Source organism: Thermobia domestica, chromosome 8 (genome assembly GCF_964235325.1).
Source record: "Thermobia domestica chromosome 8, izTheDome1.hap1.1, whole genome shotgun sequence".
Lineage (NCBI taxonomy): Eukaryota > Metazoa > Arthropoda > Insecta > Zygentoma > Lepismatidae > Thermobia > Thermobia domestica.
In genome coordinates, this window is record NC_137461.1 from 239,272,378 (window position 1) to 239,294,635 (window position 22,258).

Here is a 22,258-nt window from a genome sequence, read left to right on the forward strand (position 1 = left end):
GAAAGGTGACTCCTCGTCTACCCAGAAACACCGTAGAGGCTATACAGCAAATGGTTCAGAAGCAGGATGATATAGCAATTGACGGAGAAAGATTCATCTTTGTTGATGATGAAGCTAATATAATTCTTTTCACGTGTAAGAAAAATATCGAGTAAGTATAATTTCATTTATAACCATTAACTTTGAAATGAGTTTCATTTACAGCATCAAGAAGTAGAATAGGAAGTAGTTGCTTGAACAGAAAAGTTCCTTTTTCCGTCTTATTTCCAAATTATAGTAAAATAGTTTTTTTTTTTTTTTTTGATTCTCACAAAATATATCGTAACATAGCATTTCACCTAACGATATGACACTACAGTCTTGTTTACTATTTTCTTTTCTGACACTAATCTTATTTTCTTTTCAGTTTTCTGTGTGAGTTCAGCGGGTTAGAAGTATTTGCAGATGGAACTTTCACTTATGCTCCTAAGCATTTCACACAGTTATATACAATACATGCATATAAAAATGGATATTATCTACCTCTATGTTTTGCATTTTTGCCGAAGAAAGACAAGAATACGTATGTGGCCATGTGGAAGATGATAAGAAACTTAGACAGTAGATTCGACTTGAAAATCATTTACGTTGATTTTGAAACAGCTGCTCACGAAGCCATCAAGAATGTGTTTCCAAATTGTGACATTCGTGGCTGCAGATTCCATTTGGGACAAACATGGTGGCGGAGGATTCAAGCCGACAATGATCTGCGACAAGCATATATGGATCCAAAATCTGAACTAGGTATTATTGATATTATTATGGTCTATTATTCTTTATTATTAATTTAATAATACCATGTGGACTTTGTTTTGTTATATATTAATACAGAATACAGTTGAAAATAGAATCTTATTCTGTTTGACTGAAGAATCTTAATTCAGTCACCATTCTTAAAAGCAAATAAACTGCTGTTCTAATAATGTACGAAATGAAGAAATTATAAAGCCAACAGTAAGATCCATCTCATAAAGGAATAGCTTTATACATTTCATTTCGATGCAAAATTTCACACAATTCCTTAAATCCTGTTGTTGGCAACGTCGCGGCGGAAATTTGCGCAATTTCAGCACTTTCTGCTCCTCGTTAATAAGACATAAATTACTTAGATTATCAACGATCTAATCTTTAGAAAAATTTGCGCAATGTCGTTGCACCGTATTAAAGCACACAGCATTTTTGTTTCCGCACACAAGAAACTGCATTGAACATTTTTTACAAGTAAATATTTTTTGAGTAATTGCAAAATGGTGACAATTTGTTACTATACTTTGCTGTAATCTGGTGGTTTCTTTTATTTTGTTTTGTTTTGTTTCGTTTTACAAAGAAACTTTACTTTTAGGTTTGAGGGATATTACAATGATTTATCATCACGTATTGTATTTATAATTTCATATCGTTAGTCCAGTGTTAACTTTTCTGCTAATGCACTTTTCTTGCCTTTAATTATCATATAGAAAATGCAAGATTGTTTGCCTTCCAGATTTAATATATTATGAAAACGTGAATTCATCACTTTCTGGTTTCTGCAAGGCCATGCACGCAGTTGTAAAAGCATTTCTGGTTGTCGTGTGAGTGTGTGTGTGTGCTTTTCTTTTCATATGTATTTGAGCATGAGCATGGAGGGAGCTAGAAATCAATAGACTTATATTTTTCTTCCACTGATACTGTAAGCTTATTGACACATTGATTTTGATATACCGTAGTTTCCAGAATCATCACTGTGTTCTGAAGTTCAACTATGATTTCTTCACTGCATTAAACTTAGGAATAATTTTGCTATAGGTTATCAACTTCACACTCGTTTCATGATAATTAGAAAATATACAACGACAGCTCACTGAATGTAGTAAAAGGCACTACCATAAATGTTTCTGGTTTACTTAAATGTATTAGTGAAATTGTTACAGAAAGATGAAAAGCAGGAAAGAAAAACTACCGAAAATTTATGTCATCGAGAATTTAGAGCAATTTTGTAAGCAAAATGTTTATTTTAAAAAACAAATCTATTTACTATGTTTTATACTGTCATCTATAATAGAACAGATAAATTTAACTGATCAATTTTTCGAGTCTGTCATGCTGAGCTAAGAACTCGCGGAGGTAAGAAGTAATATGTATCTAATACCAGGACATATGGAGAAATGTCTTTCAGAAGGATTCGAAACGTTTGATCGAAATTAAAGGAAAGATTATCACTTATATAATTTGTAAAATCACAAATAAAAAGTACTAAAGTTACCGAAAAGTTTTAATTTCAGTGGGGGTCGGGCCACAGAACCCAACTATTATATACGCCTCTCCTTAATGTGACTATATATAATATATTGCCATTTTTAGTGTTGCAGCAAAGACACAAGTTTAGTCTCTCTTGTCTCGAAAATCTGGTATTAAGGTAACAAAGGAAATTGCGACACAAATGGCATAGTATTTCCAGTAGAAAATAAGGGATGGGTCAATTTCACCCACCCCCTCTTAAAGGGGCAGACTACTAAATATATATATATATATATATATATATATATATATATATATATATATATATATATATATATATTTTAAAGCTAACAAATTTCTTTTGTCCGTTCTTCGTAAGTGAAAAGAGATATTGAAGTGTAGCTTGCCCCAATAGTAGATAATGTTATTCTACACCCCAAAATGCGAATCGGTAGAATTTTTCGGTGTTTCCATCCATAGAAATTACTATATAAACAGAATTTGAATTACCCAAGAATCTAAGTTAAGGACTAGAAAAATGAACTCAACGGTAATTGATGACTTATAATGCTGTCTTTGTTTTTTGTTAACTACTTTTTAAATAATATTTGCATTTATTTTGTAATAATTTATGTAAGTTATTGTAAGTTGTTATAACGCGGTGGCTCAGTGGTAGGGCGTTCATCTCCGGTGCTTGGGGTCCCTGGTTTGATTCCAGCTCACGCCGTGTGGACTTTGTGGTGGACAAACACCGTGCTCGTGGGTTTTCTCGGTGTTCTCCCGTTCCCTCCTATTTCCTTCATTCCACCATTTCATTCATTTCTTATAATCACCGTCTCCATTAGCCTAACCGGCATAATCGCGGGAGGTAAAACTTAAGATTTCATTTCATTTCATTTTATATTAAATTAAACTATAATTGTATACTAAACTTGGGTCTATAACTAATGACAGAACTATTATTCAATCAATTACTAACGATGAAATAATTGCTGAGTCGATAACTAATATGGAATCAATAACTAATGACGCAATAATCACTGGGTCAATAACTAATGACGCTATTGTTGAATCAATTACTGATGAAGCAATACTTTTTGAATCAATAACTTATTGGTATTGACTCAATATTTTCATTGATTAACACCAATATCATGTCTCTAGGACTATCCCTTCCCGACATATGTTGAAACTGGAACTTTTGTAGCCAATATCTCAGGAACAGTAAGATTGACGCGAAAAATTCCATCACTACTTGCAGATAGTTTTTGATGCTCCATCAAATGGAGGATTCAAAATTGAAAAACTCACACATAACACACTTACAAAAAGAGGATGAGAGTGAGAGAGAAAGAAAGAAAGAGAGAGAGAGAGAGAGAGAGAGGGAGAGAGAGAATTCAGTAACGAACTTAAAAGTTCGTTGAAAATGGGAACTGGTTTCGATGTACACTAAGTTTTGTTTCCCATTGATAAAGTACTCAATGATTAAAACAAGTTGTTAGTATGCTGTGCAGTAGTATACAAAAAGCAAGTATTAGTTTGATAATAACACATTGACTGCCATATGAGTTTAATTTAGCTAAAACTAAATTTAAACCCTTTGCTTCATGAGTCAAATATAACTGAAATGTATACCTTGGAAGCCGCGTGGCGCGTAGAAGATCCATTAGGACAGGCGAAATGCTGCCATGGCGTTACATTTATGTAATCTAATGGGTGATCTTAAAGGCGAAATCCTGCAATTGGGTAAGTCATAGACATACACCAGTAAAGGAACTCTTTATTTTATCTAGTAGAGAGGTTGTTTTATGCTATTTTTGTACTAATACACACTGATCCGTAGGATTTGTGTTTCCTACTGAATCAATCAATGTAAAAATGTAAGAATTCATCTTTGTATTAACGTAAAAATTCGTCTTTATTTGATTTGAATATTAATGACATTCTTTCTGAAATTTGAATATTAATGCCGAAATCATTCATGCATTTATTGTTACATATTCTAGAGGAGTTTAAATTTTCAGTTCATTGAAGCTTCAATCTAATATTTAGATTTTTAACTTTTAGCATTGACATTCAACAACGTGAAAAAACATACTCAGTGGCGTATTAAAGTTGGACTTCCGGGCTTAACCCCCCCACGAAATGCAATAACCTATTTTAAAGTTAATGAAATATCTTGCAGAATTTTCACATTTCCAAGAGTAAAGTTAACAAAGCCCAAACCCCCAAATAAAATCGCAAATACGCAATTGAACACACTCATTGACAACCTATTGATGAGTAATAGGTTTCCCGCTCCTGTCATGTTTATGTGATATTATTGGGGGAAAGAGGTATTCGGAGGGGTAATGGAGACCTGCAGTGATGATGAAGGGTGGAGATACACTTGCTTCCCTCTGGATTTTCGAAATATATCAAGAGAAAATAACTTGCCTACTCGCATATTATGTACTTCATATATTTATATTAATTACTATAGTAGAAAAATTGGTTTACTGTATTTAGTAAGGATATATGAGTAAATCTTTGTTTTATGATGTATAATGTGTACGCGAGAATTAATTAGGTATGTACATTCCCGACTGCGCTTGTGTGTAGGTAGTTTACCCTCCTTACAAAAAATAAAAAAAAAATGACGTATACTTGGGAGGGAAAATATGAGTGATTTTCTATGAAGTTTTTCCCAATGACTAGAATATAAGAGCAATTATTAGACATTTTCATATGTTTTCTGTATATTATTGGTGATATCATTTGATGATGAAAACAGAAACGCCAACAAGATGAGAATGCTAAGTAAAATAAAAATGAAGGGAAATCCTTCAGTTTTACGTCCCACACTTATGCCGGCAAGGTTAAAGGAGACGGTGATGATGAGAAATTAATGTATTGGTGCAATGAATAGACAACGAAGGACAACTGGAAGACCCCGAGAAGACCCACGCACACGGTGTTTGTTACCATAAAGTCCACTTGGCGCAAGCTGGGGTCGAACCAGGACCAAGCCTCACAAGAGGTGAACGCTATACCACTGGCCCATACGACCACAACATACAAAATAATTATATTTGATACTAGAAGATCAATTCTGGGGTTAAAATTTTGTATAGAAAACATTGCATTGTAGAGTCATTTTTTAAATATTCTTTTTAAGTAATTGTTAAATGTTTAAAGTGTCTTTTTAAATATAAAGCAGTTAAATTAGCAATCATCTGGTAGCTTAATTGTTGCTTAGGTAGATTAGTTTACATATGAAATACGAAACTACTTAAAGTATGCACAAGACAGCTCTTACACGAATGAATTCAACTTCAACCTATAGTATTTGTTTTCATGAAAAAACTCCACATCAAAAAAATTATGTAAAAACAGTATCTCTAACAACACCTGTCTGGGCTACCCGGACAGCTTTGACGTAAGTTGCAAAAAAAATCGCAATCTTATAATCTGCAAAATATTTCAAATGAATGAGGCTTTTCCTTTTTGACGTAAGACAAAAAAGAAAAAAAAAGAAATTAAAGAAAAGGAAAAATATAGTAATTGTTAATAAATAAAAGATACTAGCATAAAAAAAGTAAAAAATAGAATAGCGTATTTCCCCACAAGAACATTTAATAAATGGATGGGCAAGCCCTCACCAAAAACAGGTTTTAAAAAATGTTGCTCCAAAGACCTTGAAACATCATGGGTTTCTTTCTAATTTTCCATTCGTACACTGTCTTGTCTTTTTTTTTTGTGTGTGTGTGTGTGTATGATTACTCTAATCAACCCCTCCTATCTGTACTGCACACATACATGTAAAAACACACATGATTATAAAAGTGACCACCTTTGCTTCAAACTAGTCAAAACATTTTTTCCTAGTGATAGAAGAGAATCTACGAACGTTGTAAAGATGCAATTGTTTTGGTTCATTTTCACTACAACATGTTTCACCATTCAATTGACAAATTCACAGCACATCCGTAAGTAACTAGTTTATAGTTTATCCTACATTGTTATGCCTTAAAACATTATGCGTGTTAGTTTGATATAATTTCGTTTATGAAATTTCCTTTATCTAAAACAGAGCAAAAACTTGATTATGCTAATTGTTGAGTTTAACGTCCAGTTCAGCACCGAGGCTATACAAATCGTGGATTTACTGATTAATGTGGAATGCGAACCACATGAATTGTCACCGGGATTTGAACCCGGGTCTCCCAACAGCCAAAGGTGCATACGTAAACCGCTTAGCCATGAAAGAGATTTTGATCATGGAAAATATCACACTAAGAAGTTCATTTTTCATCTTCAGGAAACCATTTTTTAAACAAACTAAGCTTAGAATGTTGATGTTCAGACTATAATACGATCCGTATTTAAACACATAAATCAGTCAAGGTTAAGCAAATAAATGAAAAGATAAATAAACGAAATTAATTTCCATATTAGCGATCCAATTTTATGCGCAGGGGTTAAGTTGTAATAATAAATGAAATGGTAAAATGAAGAAAGTGGGCGGAAACGAAAGAGCTCGAGAAACCCACGCATGTTATGTTTGTTCTCAAAAAACGACAGGTAGTGCGAGCTGGAACTGAACCGGGGATCCCACTGACTACAGCTGGACAATCTGACATTAAGCCAACCACTGTCCCAATAATAATAATAATAATAATAATAATAATAATAATAATAATAATAATAATAATAATAATAATAATAATAATAATAATAATAATAATAATAATAATAACAATACTACTAATAATAATTGTACATTTAGAATTTGTCTGCAAATTGTTTCCGAAATTAATTAAGATAATTTTGAGATATTTTGAAAAACGTCGATTAATGTTGCATGGAAGGACGGAAAGTAAAATATAAGGAAAAACAAAGAAGAAATGAGAGGGAGAGAAAGAAATTGGAGATTGCATTTCTTTGCATTTTCCATATGAAATTGAAAACACCTAACAGTGTTTCCGAAACTCCTTTACCCAAAGCTTTATTTTATTCACCATATTTAATATGCCATTAAAAAAATAAATGATGCCATACTTCATAAGGAAAAGTGGACATTTCCACGAAAGTACCATAATCACTTATAATGAATAAGATAAGGTGTTGTTTTAGATGCGTCTCTAGTTGAAAGGTGAAAATAACTTACCATGAAAAATAGATATTGTGTATTATAGTCCAAAATCTATTATCTTCTTGTTACCTGATGATAATATCAACATCACTATAACTGTTTGGGGAAAAATTGAGTTGAGTTGAATTTAAGTTTAGCGTCCCTTTCAGCAGCGAGGCTATATGAGACGTGGACCTACTGATTAACGTGGAATCCGAACCACATGAGCTCCCGCCGGGAATCGAACCCGGGTGTCCCGCGCCAAAGGCGCGTACGCTAACCGCTTAGCCACGGAGGAGCTCAGGGGAAAAATTGAAATACTTGTCCGGACTCGAAATAAAACTTCCAATGTAACCCAACCAATTATGGATTTTAAATGTGAAGTGTTATATTGTATGTCAGTATATGGACACACATGAATATGTTTATTAGCTTTCCTTCTTTGTTATTTGTGTTGTGTTGGAGTTGAGCGTCCTTTCTAAGACCAGGAACACATGGGACATGAACTTTGAATCTAAAGGCGATTCCACTAAGAATTTAACTCGAGAGCTAAAGGTAAGTGCGCTATCAACTAGCAAGGGAGAAGGATATTATTTTCTTTCATATTATCTTAGAAGTTAATATTGAATCTGTTCTGCATTTCTTCTTAAATCTCACATAATTGGAAATAATGAAAGTCGTTATGTTTTTGACCCCATACCTCTTGAACCAGCAAACCGATTTCGATCAAGTTTTCAATATACACGAGGTTTTTGCCTGTGTTGATTTTTATCATTTCACTTTGTATTTACAATGTGGGAAGGGAGAGGCGGAAATGTTTAAAAATGATTGAGAATAACTGATATTAGTGTCGAATCCATAGTTTTCTGGGTTACTGAGATGAACAGTGACACTTCCGATCGTGTATAAATCCAAATTCAGACCCAAACTTGAGAGAGGAATATATATATGATCGAAAGTGAGAGATATTAGAGTCAAATCCACAGTTTTCGGGACGCTGAGACGAACAGCGATAATTTCGAGGCAGTTTAAATCTAAATCCAGCTCTTTATTTCCAAAATGAAACGTATTTTCCACGTGTGAAGAAAGCATTCTGCTAGTTATTTATATTAGTTATGTATACATTTTAGTGGTATATTAACCCTAGGAATACCAAAGTATTTTTGGATTACATGGAACACCAACGAGGGGGCCTCAGAGGCCTACAGCCTAAAGGTCATTATTTCTCACGAAAAATAATTTATCTTGTCTGATATGAACTTAAGATGTCAAAGACATCATATATATTTTTTCATTCTGTATTATTACTAGGTTTCTAAGTACAGTGTTGCCAACTATATGTGTGTAATTGCTAAAGTCATCATTTTTATTTCTGTCAGTAACTATGGCCTACTTATTTTATCCTTCTGTGTAGAAAAACTATCTAACAAATCAATAGCAAATTAGTACAGTGTATTATGTGTATAAAAGCTGCTTATAAAAGCATTTTGGTAGTGGTGCAGCAAAATTGGGTAGAGTGGGGAAGAGTGGGGTATACTTCAGTATTCCAATGATTTCAGGATTAAACTTTTATACTTCCATCCGGACTATTCTTGGAATGGCGAAATTCTTTCAATTTTTGTTTCCTAGAAAAAGCAGACAGTGTGAGGGACACTCATAGGACACTATAGGGAATGCCACGAGAGAGGCAGTGTTGCCAACACACCATAGGTTACAATTTTTTTAGTAGCACAATATCAGTTTTTTCCACTACGGGATGAACATCTAAAAAGTAAGCAAACAAGCTACGACTTGTCTCTCAGTTTTCTAAATTAATTCAACTACAACATCATGAATATTACAAGGGATTCATTGCAAGAAACGTCCCACTGCTTCCATTTGTTTCATTTGCATTATCAAATAAAATGTTCAAAGCACTGTCTTTTGCATCAAAATGAGACAGGGTTATTTCCACCTTGCTATTTTCGGGCTAACTACCTTTCATGTCAGATTCAGTTAAAACTTCTTTAAGTTCTTTCTCAATTTAACTTTCTGAAGTGCACGATTTGCAATTGTTCCAATGTTGCTGCAGATTCCCACATATAGTCACAGTCACAGAATAACCAACTGACAATTTCCTGTGAAATATGCATCTTCAGTCAGTGTTACAGGCTGCTGCTTGTAAATTCTTGTAATAAAAAATACTTGATAACTTCACAGAGGTGCAGCAGCATAGTTCTTTTCAATCACTATTGAAACATGATTCTCTCCCTTGCTTTATATATACATACATACATACATACATACATACATACATATATATATATATATATATATATATATATATATATATATATATATATATATATATATATATATATATATATATATATATATATAGATAGATAGATAGATAGATAGATAGATAGATAGATAGATAGATAAATAGATATAATATAACCTTTGCCATAACCGCAACTCGGTAACAATTGAAGATATGAAAAAAGAGCATTTTGATTGCCAAGTCTGGGTTGTCAATCTAAAATGGTTAAATTTTCGTAATCGGACCAACCGTTTAAGCTCCACACTGGTATAGCATCCAATAATAAAGAAAAATTAACACGTCAGTGGAGGACAAGATGGAATGAAATAATCTCTAGCGTGAAATGCCCTGGGTCAGGGAGTATAGGAAGGGGGGCAAATTAAAGAACAAACGAGCAGACCTATTTGCATGGCCCACGACAGTGGGGTCAGAATTACAAGGGTGAGGGGCAGGAGAGGGGAGGTATGCGAGGAAGACAAACAAATGAAAATAAGTCGTGTAGTTTTCTGACTGGTTTGCTGTACATATTAGCGAGGAGAAATGTACATACCTCACACACTCATGGCACTTGCTTCCAGACGCAACAGTCCTGGGCATTATGCCAGTAGGTGCTCAAATTTGTGTCCCTCCTGCTGGTGGCACAAACGGATACGGCGTCGCACACTACTACGCACACACCGGAGTGGTTGGGTTGTTATTGCTCTACACACGTTCCGAATATTCTCCTGCAGGTGTTCCATGGTTCTGGGTCTATTCCGATTCACAACGAACTTTAGATACCCCCACAAGTAGAAGTCTGATGGTGTGAGGGCAGGTGATCTGGACCGCCATTTCACAGGACCCCTTCGAACCAATTCATCGACCAGAAAGCATCTCCTTGAGCTATTGTCCCACTGTGCGACTGTAATGTGGCGGTGCGCCATCGTGCTAGAAATAAAATACATGCTGCGATACCAAAGTCATTTCATCCATATACGGTTGTAATGTGGTGTGCAGACGAAGTAGACACTGGTCTGATGTTAACCTATCGGGCAAAAACACGGGCCCTAATATGACGTTGCCGTATATTCCACAACACACATTCACTCACGTATCGGCTTGATTGTGCGCTTCAACAACTATATGGGTGTTCTCGCGAGAACAATACATAGCAATACAATACATTTCACGTCCTCAAAACACATGTGTTACAGGTGAAATCGATAACACAGAGCTACTCTCAATTCATCCAGAGCGGTCGCATTAGACATCCCACGAACATATAGCCACGTGGCACAGAGAGCTCCGATTGCTGTGTACTAATTCCATCACTGCACTCTGGTGACAACGATCAAATTCACTCAGACAAATGATCTGTGTACCTACAGGTTGCGACCTTGCCAACTCTGTACAAGTGTATCATAGACCACCAGATAATTGGATTTTCTGACCTTTTGTGTCTTGTTGAGTAAACAACACCGGTATACTGCTCTGACAGAGTTTAGTGCGTAGAGTCAATACCAGTAACGCATAAACCAATGGCTAGACCAGAATCACAATTTACATAATAATACCTCTACCATTACTACTACTACTACTACTACTACTACTACTACTACTTCTACTACTACTACTACTTCTACTACTACTACTTCTACTACTACTACTACTTCTACTACTACTACTACTACTACTACTACTACTACTACTACTAATAATAATAATAATAATAATAATAATAATAATAATAATAAAATTAATAATAGTCATAATAATAACCATACAGGAAAGAAATATACACAAGCAATCACTAGTGATAGACAATTACATGGACACAAGGAATGACACGATTCAGTCATTGCGACTGAGGTTTTCCAAGCTCACCAGGCGAATGACGGAATGCTACGGGCTCCACAATGCCCAGGGCTGCTGCCTTCCCCACTCCTTATCTTACCTAACAGGGCCGCTGTGGCCTCGGCGTTTTCGGCCCGAACCATTCTCTTAGCCCTTTCCTTACACACATACCAAATCAAGAAATGAAGGGTAGGACCCGGTCATAGAAACAGGCGACTTCAGTTGGGATATTGGCTTCCGCAAGCTTACTTCTCACAGTAAATGTCAGAAAACGACACGACTTATTTTCAATTGTTTGTCTTGCTGGTATACCTCCTCTCTCCTATCCCTCCCCTCATGTGGTGCACACGCCACTGTCGTGGACCTTACAAATAGGTCTGCTCCTTTGTTCTTTAATTTGCTCCCCTTTCTATTTTCCTTGCCCCAGGGTATTTCACGCTCCAGATTATTTCATTCCATCTTGTCCTTTACTGACGTGGCAACGTTGCATTTTTCGGTATTATTGGGTGCTATACCAATTTGGAGCTTACACGGTTGGTCCGATTACGAAAATTTCAACATTTTAGATTGACAACCCACACTTGGCAATCAGAATGATCCCTTATCATTTTTTCATATATTCAATAGTTACCGAGTTGAATCTTGCAAAGGACTTTTGAGTTGCTCAGTATATATATACTTGTTTGTGTGATTATAATATAAAGTGACATTTTGGTGTTAGCAGGTTTGAAGGAATAAACTAATAGAAAATAAAATATTTAGGTGCCCAAAGAAATAATCAGAAAAAATATATACCTATTTTTTATAATGTGCAGTTGGCAAAATTGCATCAGAATAATAGCTCAGAGAGCCCCTGCATGTTGTAATACCAAAATTGTTTCAAATGAAAATAAAATAAATAACAAAAACACTGGAATATAACAGTTAGCATATGCGGTGAATAGCCCCTTAGTACTACCAAGGGGAAGGGGGCTCTGAGGCCCATAGAGAATAAATAAAACACTGCAAACTACGCAAATGTGTTTTATGTTGAATGGGGTCAAGCTTGACAATATTTTTTTTTATTTTTATGCAATTAGAAATGTTACAAAATGTAACAAAAATATTTGTGTGCCTCCGAGCCTCCCCTTTTGGTGTTCCGAGGGTTAAGTCTCTGTGTAGTACGTAAAATTACTAAAAATAATATTATTAATATGCATACACCTCCAAAGCCATGGAGGAATACCTAAAATATTAGCCCCAAACGGCTCTTTGAATTTATAGCATTTCTTTATAAAAGATCATCTGGGTCAAATTGACCCAATCTTGGTACTCGAAGGGTTAATACACTTTAACTAAAGTCAGAATGAATACTTAGAGTAATACGCGAAACAAACACAAGAAGAAACGAGCATTAAGGGATTACTGAAGTTTAAATTAACTACTTTGTGAGGGATTAGGAACTATATTATATCTATGTATATATAATGTTTTCATACGGAAAGAAGTGGCATGGACCTAATTAAAGTTACCTATTAATAAGATATAAGAAATACACACATATCGGGGGGATATATCCGAGGTGTTCGAGAAGTACCGAACCTTTGACTGACAAAAATGTGTTTATTGATTTGAAAATCCGAAACTCTAATCCCCTTCAGAGTAGTATCCTTGGTAATGCTCAAATTTCTTCCAGCGCTCACAACGTTGTTAGAAACTCTTCTGGACTGTAGTTTATGTAGCGGTGAGCAACCGTACGTCACATTCCGCATGATCTCTTTTCTCACTCAAGTCGGATTTGTTTTAGTTGCATTGTCAGCTTCGGAAATAACTGAAAGTCACATGGAGCCATGTCCGGTGAGTAGGGAGCCTGAAGACACACTGGAATGTTGCATTTGTTGATGAAAGCCTGCAAAAAAAAAAAAAAATAAATAAATAAAAAAATAAAAATAAATTCGCGGACACTGCCTTTATGCCGAAATTCTTCGTTCAAAATTGAATGTACCGATTCGATTGAATGGTTTCCGATTGCTTATCATTAAGCTTTTGTTAAAATTTAATGGAATATTGCTGCTCAAATTTTCGCCATTTTACAAAAACTGAAATCCGACAACCGCTCACCACACGTCTTCACTCGTTGTCTGACTGACAAGTACTGACGCTTTCTGCGGGCGAGAAAAATATTCACGACTGTTCATGTGTGTTCCTTCTACATCTTTACTTAAGAAAGTATCTCGTACTTCATTGGTTTACGTGGGAAAAAAATAACGTTTCATACTTTTTGAACACCCATCATATATATATATATATATATATATATATATATATATACACGTAGATAGATAGATAGATATAGATATAGGTTTTTCAAAACAACTCCGACAACGTTTGGGGAGTGCACCTCGTTTGCGCACAGTTTTCTCCCAAAGATCTACGATAATCTGTAGTTGATTGACAGCTAATCGAAAAGTATAAAATCGTGGTTTTGCGCACAGTTTTTAAATGCGACGTTGCCAAATCTCAATATAATCATGCTTACGCAAATCATGCAGTTGCGCACAGTTTCAATACTTTAGAGAATAAGGGTAAATATGAAAGATACGAAAGAAATATTCAATTCTGCTGTTCAATGTTTATTATATTCAATTCTGCTGTATGGTACATTTTTTACAACTTTAGTCCTTGAAATTAGTGTCCTACAACTTTAAGATATTTTAATTCTCGAAACTTCGTGGCAAAATGTCGTGGAGAATATGCAAATGTCCCGTCAGCAAACAATTCCATGTCCTGGAAATCACACCAGAACCTGAAATGAAAAAAGAATAAAGGAATAATAATACCGAATAAGAATAAAGAACACATAGAAGCGAAACATTTTCTTCACTAGGCCTATATAGAAACAACTATATAAAAACAACATCAAAATCATCAAACAAAATATCAAAATCAACAACAACTAAAATGGAACACATACCTGATGTTTTCATTGCATGTAAGAAGGACTACTTGCGCTGCTTCATTAACATACAGAAACCTTTCTCCAGCCATAGTTATATCGTTCGTTCTTTCTTTCAATTGTTGAATAGCTTCGGAGATATCTTTTGGTTTACTGGGCATTTTCTTCCTCCGAGATCGATACATTGCATCTCTGCATGTTTTCATAACCTTATGATCAAGCTTGTTCAAGCTTGTCATTTTTGAAATCTCCTTTCTTATGACTTTATTTGGCAGTTCGTCAAGGCATTCTACAACACGACGTTTACAGTTTTCCCTCAACAAATGCCTGTTAACATTTTCAATACTCCCTTGATGATTATGCTCCACTCCCTTCTGTAATACCCTGCTTTCAGTAGCATCAACTCCAATTGTAGCCGAGGATGTTTTCAAGTTACACCTGCAAAATTAATGGTTTGGTGTGAGTAATCAATCATTAGTAGATGGAGCAATAGTGAGCAGGTGCCTCACCAAAAGGTCTATAGATTAACTCTGCTACTTTTGTATGAAAATTTATTCAAAACCGAAAATATTCGAAATCTTAGAGTATTAAGTTAGTTTACATTCACTGCTTCATTACCTTACTTTAGCCAGTGGAGAGGCACAGTAAGGTACGTTTAAACTCAAGGATTATAAAGGTCAACATAGTCTGTAGAAATTAAAATTGTTCACAAAGCAATCTGAGAAGAACAAAAGTTTCTGCTCTCACCAATTTTGTAAGTCTATTTTAACTTACCTCCATATTGATCCTTCTCTTCACGGAAACGACGATATTTATAACCTCCCATTAATATGCATGGTGCTCCTTTCTTCGTAGTTGCTCAGTTTCAACAGATTACAATTATTCTCAGTAACCTCCAGTATATATATTCATATCTGGTAGTTAACAAGTTCGAGAGACACAGCAAGTGGTTTCTGATTGGTTACCGCCAGCCAATCCCGTGACAGCTACCCACAGAGAACTACAAAAACGAACTTTTAATTAACGAGCTACTTCCAAGTGAAAGTCGTTAATTAAAAGTTCATTTTTGTAGTTCTCTTTTGGAAGCTGTCACGGGATTGGCTGCCGCCAGCTGGCGGTAACCAATCAGGAACCACTTGCTGTCTCGCTATGTATTCTGCTAGATAAGTGAGTTAGTGTGTTTGAAGAAGCCAAGAAAGTAAGGTAGTTCGAGTTACTTAGGTAATTTAATAAATTATTTTATTTTATTTAATCAAATGAGTCATGTCTTGTTTTGCCAAAAAAAAAAAAAACTACAAAATATATTGTATGTTAAGATCAAAGAATGAATTGGCAACGTTGCATACCATTTTGTGCGCAAAAGCATTAAAATGATTATTTGTTTTGCTTCTTATCTGCATGTAATGATAAGCTGGAAGAAAGTGCGCGCAAAAGCATTGCACCCACGTTTGGGAGGTGATTCCTGACAGCAAGATGAGACAAAAAGTATATACCATCCTGCGTGCACAAATGCTTCCTTTCGGAGTTATAGCGTGCCTAAAACATAAAAAAATGAACTTTAAAAGTCCGTAGCTCCAAAACTATGGGACCTATCGTGGTCGGATCAAGACTTCGCTTAGAAACTAATATGTGTCCTATCCAAAAATACATGTTTCACAATCCTAAGATACTGAACTATCAATGTTTATAGAGTTTGGCTACGATAATATAATTTTAAGTACTCTCTCACTATAAAAATTTTTGAGGAAGTACCGCAGGATTCTGAAAGATGGATATTTGGATAGGATACATACTAGTTTCTAAGTGAAGTCTTGACGTGACTACGGTAGGTCCCATAGTATTAGAGCTATGGACTTTTAAAGTTCATTGTTTTCATGTTTTCGGTAGTCTATAACTCCGAAAGGAAACATTTGTGTACCTAGGATGGTCTATACATTTTGTCTTATCTTGGTGTCAGGAATCACCTCCCAAATGTCGGTGTTGTTTTGAAACATCCTATATATATAAACGTTATAGAACACTGTATACACACTTGGTGAGAGTATATAGAACAAATTCTCTGCTCATTCTACTGCTGCTGAGTGTTCTACAAAATCTACACGAGTTCACACATGACAGTTAATGTAAAATATTATTTAAAGTTACTTACATACAAACAAACAACATAAAAGCAAAATAAATTGATCAATGACAGAGTGGATGTTTCGCTATCTAATGATAATGTTCGTTCTCCTGTGTTTCTCTTGGTCTCTTATTTGGTGTAAATAAACAAACCGGAATGAATAATGACCTATTTCTTATCATATTAAAAATAGAATATAGAATATGTTAGGTTAGAGCTCACATTTCTAGATATACAAGTGGAATTTTAGCTTGTAAGTTCGATGCTTCCTTTGGCTGTTTCTTAGAGTTTGTGAACAGTAACAGTCTTCATGATTATTTAGTGAATATTTATTTTAATCTCCTTTTGTATATTTTTTCTTAAAATATACAGTTTTCATTAACATAATGAAGAGGTAATTTAATTAACATTTTTGATTCCCTATTATGGTTTAGTTTGAATTTAACTCTTATTTCATCTCCAATGACATAAAAGACGTAATATGAACCTGCAGTATAAAGTCGTATGGAAACCACATACACATTTGCCGTGAATAGAATCCGTATCTCTACGCCATTACCATAAGTAACATTTCAATCAAGACCAAGTTCTGTGATTCAGATTTGTTTTCATGCAGTTCAACATGCCTTCGTACAACCAAGAAGAGTGACCAAAAAGTTCCAGCTTTGTAAACCAGTGATAAACAAAAAGCATAACAGTGGACGGTACGTACCTTTAGGTTTCGAAGTCATCTCCATTAGCATTTAACACGTTATGCCAATATTCCTGAAGCTCGTACACAATACATGGTGATAAAACTCGCCGTCGTATTTGCAAAGAAATGGTTGTATTTCTCAGATGTACTTGATTGGCGAAGGGTCTCGCACATAGGTTTTATTAATGAAGAAGGTGGTAATCTATTGGCTCAAGGTCCGGTGAATATAGTAAATGTCACAGTGCCTCCTAGCTAAGTTACTGAAGAGTCTCCCAAGTCCTCTTTGCCAGAAGTAGTTTTGCACTCGCTTCCAAGAACAGCTCATCCTTTGATTCACCAACGCCAGGTCCTTGAGCCGCAATGCACGGTGGACCCTTTGCAACTGCTGATAGTAGTTTCAGCAGGATAGTCTGAATAGGTGGAAGAAGCTCGTTATACACCCCTTGCCGACATTTCCAATATACAGGGAGCATAACATTTTATGATCTTGAGGTGTGAGAAACAGAATCATGAGCGATAACAAAAGTCTTGTACGCTTGGGAGCGTCATGGAGGTCCCACGTTTTGTCATCAGTGAGCACACGATCAAACATGGGTGTGTTCAGGTGCCGAATGAGCAAAAAACAGGATGACACTTGTTGTTTCTTGTTGGTTGCCAACAATGTGTGGGGGACTTACTTGCTCCCCCCCCCCCGAATGACTTCGTTGTCCCATGTAAGTGTAGTCTGAATGTTTCAGCGAAACCATACACCCCTTTTGCAAATTCGTCACACGTTAGACTACTCTTCTCTTTGATGGCAGCATTCAAATTCTCCTTATTCAACACATGTATTCACCAATGGTAGATTCATCCAAAAGGCTCACATATCCCGAACAAATGCCCGGCAGTTCATTCGTTCAAAGCATTCTCCCTAATATCTGGTATCGACGTGTTGATGCGCCAGATGACAGGTCTACTTTAAAATCATACAAGAAACATAAGGGAAGAAAGTGATTTGATACCTCAATTTCTCTTCGACACTGGGCGATTTATGATTGTTGTACGTATACACAACGTGTTTCCATTACTGAAGGTCGTTGGTCGTACTAACACCTGATCGCTTGGTAGACATGTTCGGCATTTCATTCCTCTCTGTGAGAGCATGGTTAATGAGACGTCAAAAGTAGCAGGAACTGTTTTGGTTAACTTGTATTTGTACATCCTTTGCAAGCATGATCACAAATCTTAATATTGGTGAAAGATCGTTATTTTTCTCCTCTCGCGCATTGTTAATTTCTAACAGTTTCAGTTTTGTTCGTTACAAAATTATTGAATTCATTCTTACATTATATAATATTTCATTAAGCCTGGGACAATTAGATTGCGATTTATTATGTTGTATTGCACTAATACAGTGGCAATGATTTTAATAAAACAAAAAGAAACTAACTGACTTATCTTGGGTCATTATTGTGTTTTTCAGCTGCTTGGCTTACACCCTGTTACAGAGATGATCGTCAATTTGACCAATGTGTGAGACATATGGCTTTAACAATATTAGAACACACTGTAGATGGTACGTATTTTTATGTTATATCACATACTGTATGTCACCTGGTATAGCTTATTGACGAAGGTAATTTTGTAAGTTAACAGAAAAGATGTATGCGCCATTTCCTTCTGTTGAACTGATCTTTTGTCTTTTCTTTAGTCTTTTCTCCATGTAATCTAGGTACAAAATTATAATGTAGTTTTATTATATTCTGAAATTCAGTGAAAAAAATTGAATGTATTTTTGAATGCCAATAGAAATTTTCAAGAAAACGGAATAAGTGTGCGTTTTTTCAATATCATTTATTCACTTAATAGCATGTTCCATTTTTATCTTTTCTCTATCTTAGGAACAGAATTTGCCGATTTTTATAGTTAATTTCTACAGTTTATAACTCTGACGAAATCACACAATACGAAACGGTACTCACTTGTAATGGTTGATTTCGGATTAACTTTGCGGCGTTCGCGTGTAGTAAAGTTGCGTCTGCGTACGAGTGGCTACATTTTCCCCGCCCTTGCGGTTTACTCATTGTTGGAAATCAATATTCGAAAATAATGAGTCCCTAAAACTGTCTCTATGTTTATGTTTAACTAGAGAAAATTGATGGCCCCGACAATCCATCCCAGTACATTGGGACCATGGACTACTTTTTTCAGATTTTCTGTGAATGTGGTGTAAATTCCACTCATATGCGCGCTCAAAAGATAACATTCTTTTTAAGCATCATAGCTGAGTGATACATGACCTACTGTTTTGATTAACATTGGAGCCAGTATTCAGGTTTATATTCAGTACAGCAATTCCACTTGGAATCAAACTAGAGTCCACGTGCTATGAAAACACGTGCGTTATAGCCAAGTGTCCATCGGCAGGAATCATAACCTAATTTCATTGAATGTTAAGATCTCGCTAGAATAAGAAAAACAGAGGAAAATAATGTGCACGTATTCGCTTTAATAATCTCTCCTAATCTCATTCTATAACTATCAATGTAGGTAAACGCATATAACTACTGTTTTCCGCTTAATATTAGTGATATTTAAGAAACATTAACAAGAATACCCCGTCTTATATCGTATTGATGCTCATAAACAACATAAATCAAACAAACAAGAAGAAATCAAGTAATGAAGTGAATAAAACAACCTAATCGGTAATTTCTTAACAAACATTAATTTAAAGTTTACAACAAGATAAAATTAAACATTTCTTGCGTATGAGATAACATATACTGCAATGTTACGTTTAAATATAACGCTAGTTGGTTTGCTTCCTGGGGGAAGAGATCATAGTAGATTATAAAGTGAAGGTAAAATACGTTTCACTTTAACTGCAAAAGTTTGCTGAAATTCTATCACTACAAAATATGATTCCATGAGAAAGGAAGATACTAGCTTCTTTCCACGTGAGATTCGATACACACACACATATATATACACTATATATATCATACAAAGAATGTTAATAATTTAAACTAATATATTATATTTGGAATTTAAAATACCAATGAATTAATTTAGTATATCGATATCATTATTTAATTTATTCGTGTAATATTTATATCATTAACCAAAAAAGTAATACTACCAGGTGAAAAGTTGGCATCCTTAAAGGACCTTTCCTTGTAAGACGAAGAAACCGGCCTTGGGTCCAAATTGGGTCGTTATTCACTCAGAATGTTAGTTTTGTCCTAAAAGCACCCCAGAAAGGTTTCGACCCCCTACCCCACCCCTTACCGAATTATCATATGAACATTAGTACTTTTTATGCAGATACCGGTACTATGTTGGGACAAATGTGAACTTTTTTTTCAGCAAAGGGTGATGCATATTTTCTTGTTCCTTTGGATGTTGATTTTTCTTTACAAAAATCGTAAAAAAAATTGCAGTCGACAGGTCACTGGTGTTTCGTTCAAAATGTTGTAATATACTTAGACGCAACATATATGTTTTCGGAGTCTGAAAGTGATGGCTGAATTTTTAAAAGAATGAAAACTGAAAAAAATATGTATTTTTTCATAATATTTTGACAATTTTAGAACCCCCAATGTCAAATTTTCAACTCAACTTAATATTTAAAACAAGTACTTTGAAACGTTTCTTGTAACATACTTTTGGGTACAGAACGTCGTTTCGCAACTTGGTGTTTGCTTATATATTAACATGCTTCTTTTACAAAATATCAATTTCAAATCTGTTTTATAAATAATTGCAGTCGCGTTTTCCCAATTGACAATTTTGGATGCAATTCATTCTTACAACTTCAAGAATCACGACATTGGAAGCAATACTAGACAAAAATAAAATTTTGGATTTGGTAGAACAAAAAAGGTACCTTTAATGTACGAGGAAAACAAGAGAAAACATTTGGTTAAGCTATAGCAATGTATTTTCATTCATATACATGGTATGCATTTATGTACATATATATGTTTGAGTAAACTTATTTTCTACACACATTCATTTATTTTAACATACAAAGCAATAAAGTACACATAAATGATAATGAGAACACATCAAAAATCAAACATTATTCATTCAATCTTAGTCGCTGTCTTCGTTGTTTGGAATATTTTAAACTTTAGAGCCTATTTGAAATAAATCAATAACGAAGGAGAAAGGAAAATCGTGAACTCTGTCAAGGAAATGTTCGAAGTTGACACTAATAAAAATAATTTTACAAAAATCGTAAAAATAATTTTGAAGGGGACACGTTGCTATTTTTTTAAACTGTTGTAATACCCTTAGATGTAACATATATTTTTTTGAGGTTCTGAAACTGATGACAATGCCAAAAAAATAATAAAATAAATAAATAAATAAATAAAATAAAATAAAATAAAATTAACTAAAGTCTTTCTTCACATTTTAAAATTATTTTATTTGACCCAAAGTTTAAACCATTTCATTACCTTGAGGGTAATAAAATGGTTTAAAAATGTGAAGGAACACTTTGTTTTAGTTTTATTTATTTATTTATTTATTTTTGACAACATTGCCATTAGTTTCTGAACCTCAAAAATATAAGTTGCACCTAAGGGTATTACAACAGTTTGAACAAACATTCAGCGACGTGTTCCCTTCAAAATTATTTTTAAGATTTTTTAAATATTCAACACACACACACACAAAAAACAACAAAATGTGCACCAATTTTCTTTAAATGTTCAGATTTAGGTACTTCTACATAGTATCAAAAATCTGTGAAACGTCCAGATTATTTGGTCCACCCCACCAGAATTTAAAAATATTAAATTTTCAGCATATATAATACGACAATTCCGTAAAGTTGGGGCAGAATTTTCTTAATTGGTTATAGATTCAATTCGGATTAAGGGTCGATTTCACTTTCTTACTAGAAAAGCCTTTACTTTATATCCACGCTCTTGACACGACTTTCTAACTTTTAAGCTAACTGGTGAAATTTGATTCAAATTTATACAGTACAAGAATAGACATAGAACATCGTT

The 22,258-nt window shown here is 34.6% G+C and overlaps 1 protein-coding gene across 1 annotated transcript in view; it reads left to right on the forward strand.

The window, feature by feature from the left end:
* The first annotated feature begins 6,066 nt into the window (after window positions 1-6,066).
* The window catches only part of LOC145691969 (protein takeout-like), a 42,397-nt gene continuing 26,205 nt past the window's right edge, over window positions 6,067-22,258 (forward strand). The window contains exons 1-2 of the mRNA XM_081767267.1: window positions 6,067-6,224; window positions 18,718-18,810. Of these exons, the coding sequence (XP_081623393.1) occupies window positions 6,155-6,224; window positions 18,718-18,810 (163 nt within the window). The 5' untranslated portion in view covers window positions 6,067-6,154. The remainder of the gene's footprint in view (window positions 6,225-18,717; window positions 18,811-22,258) is intronic.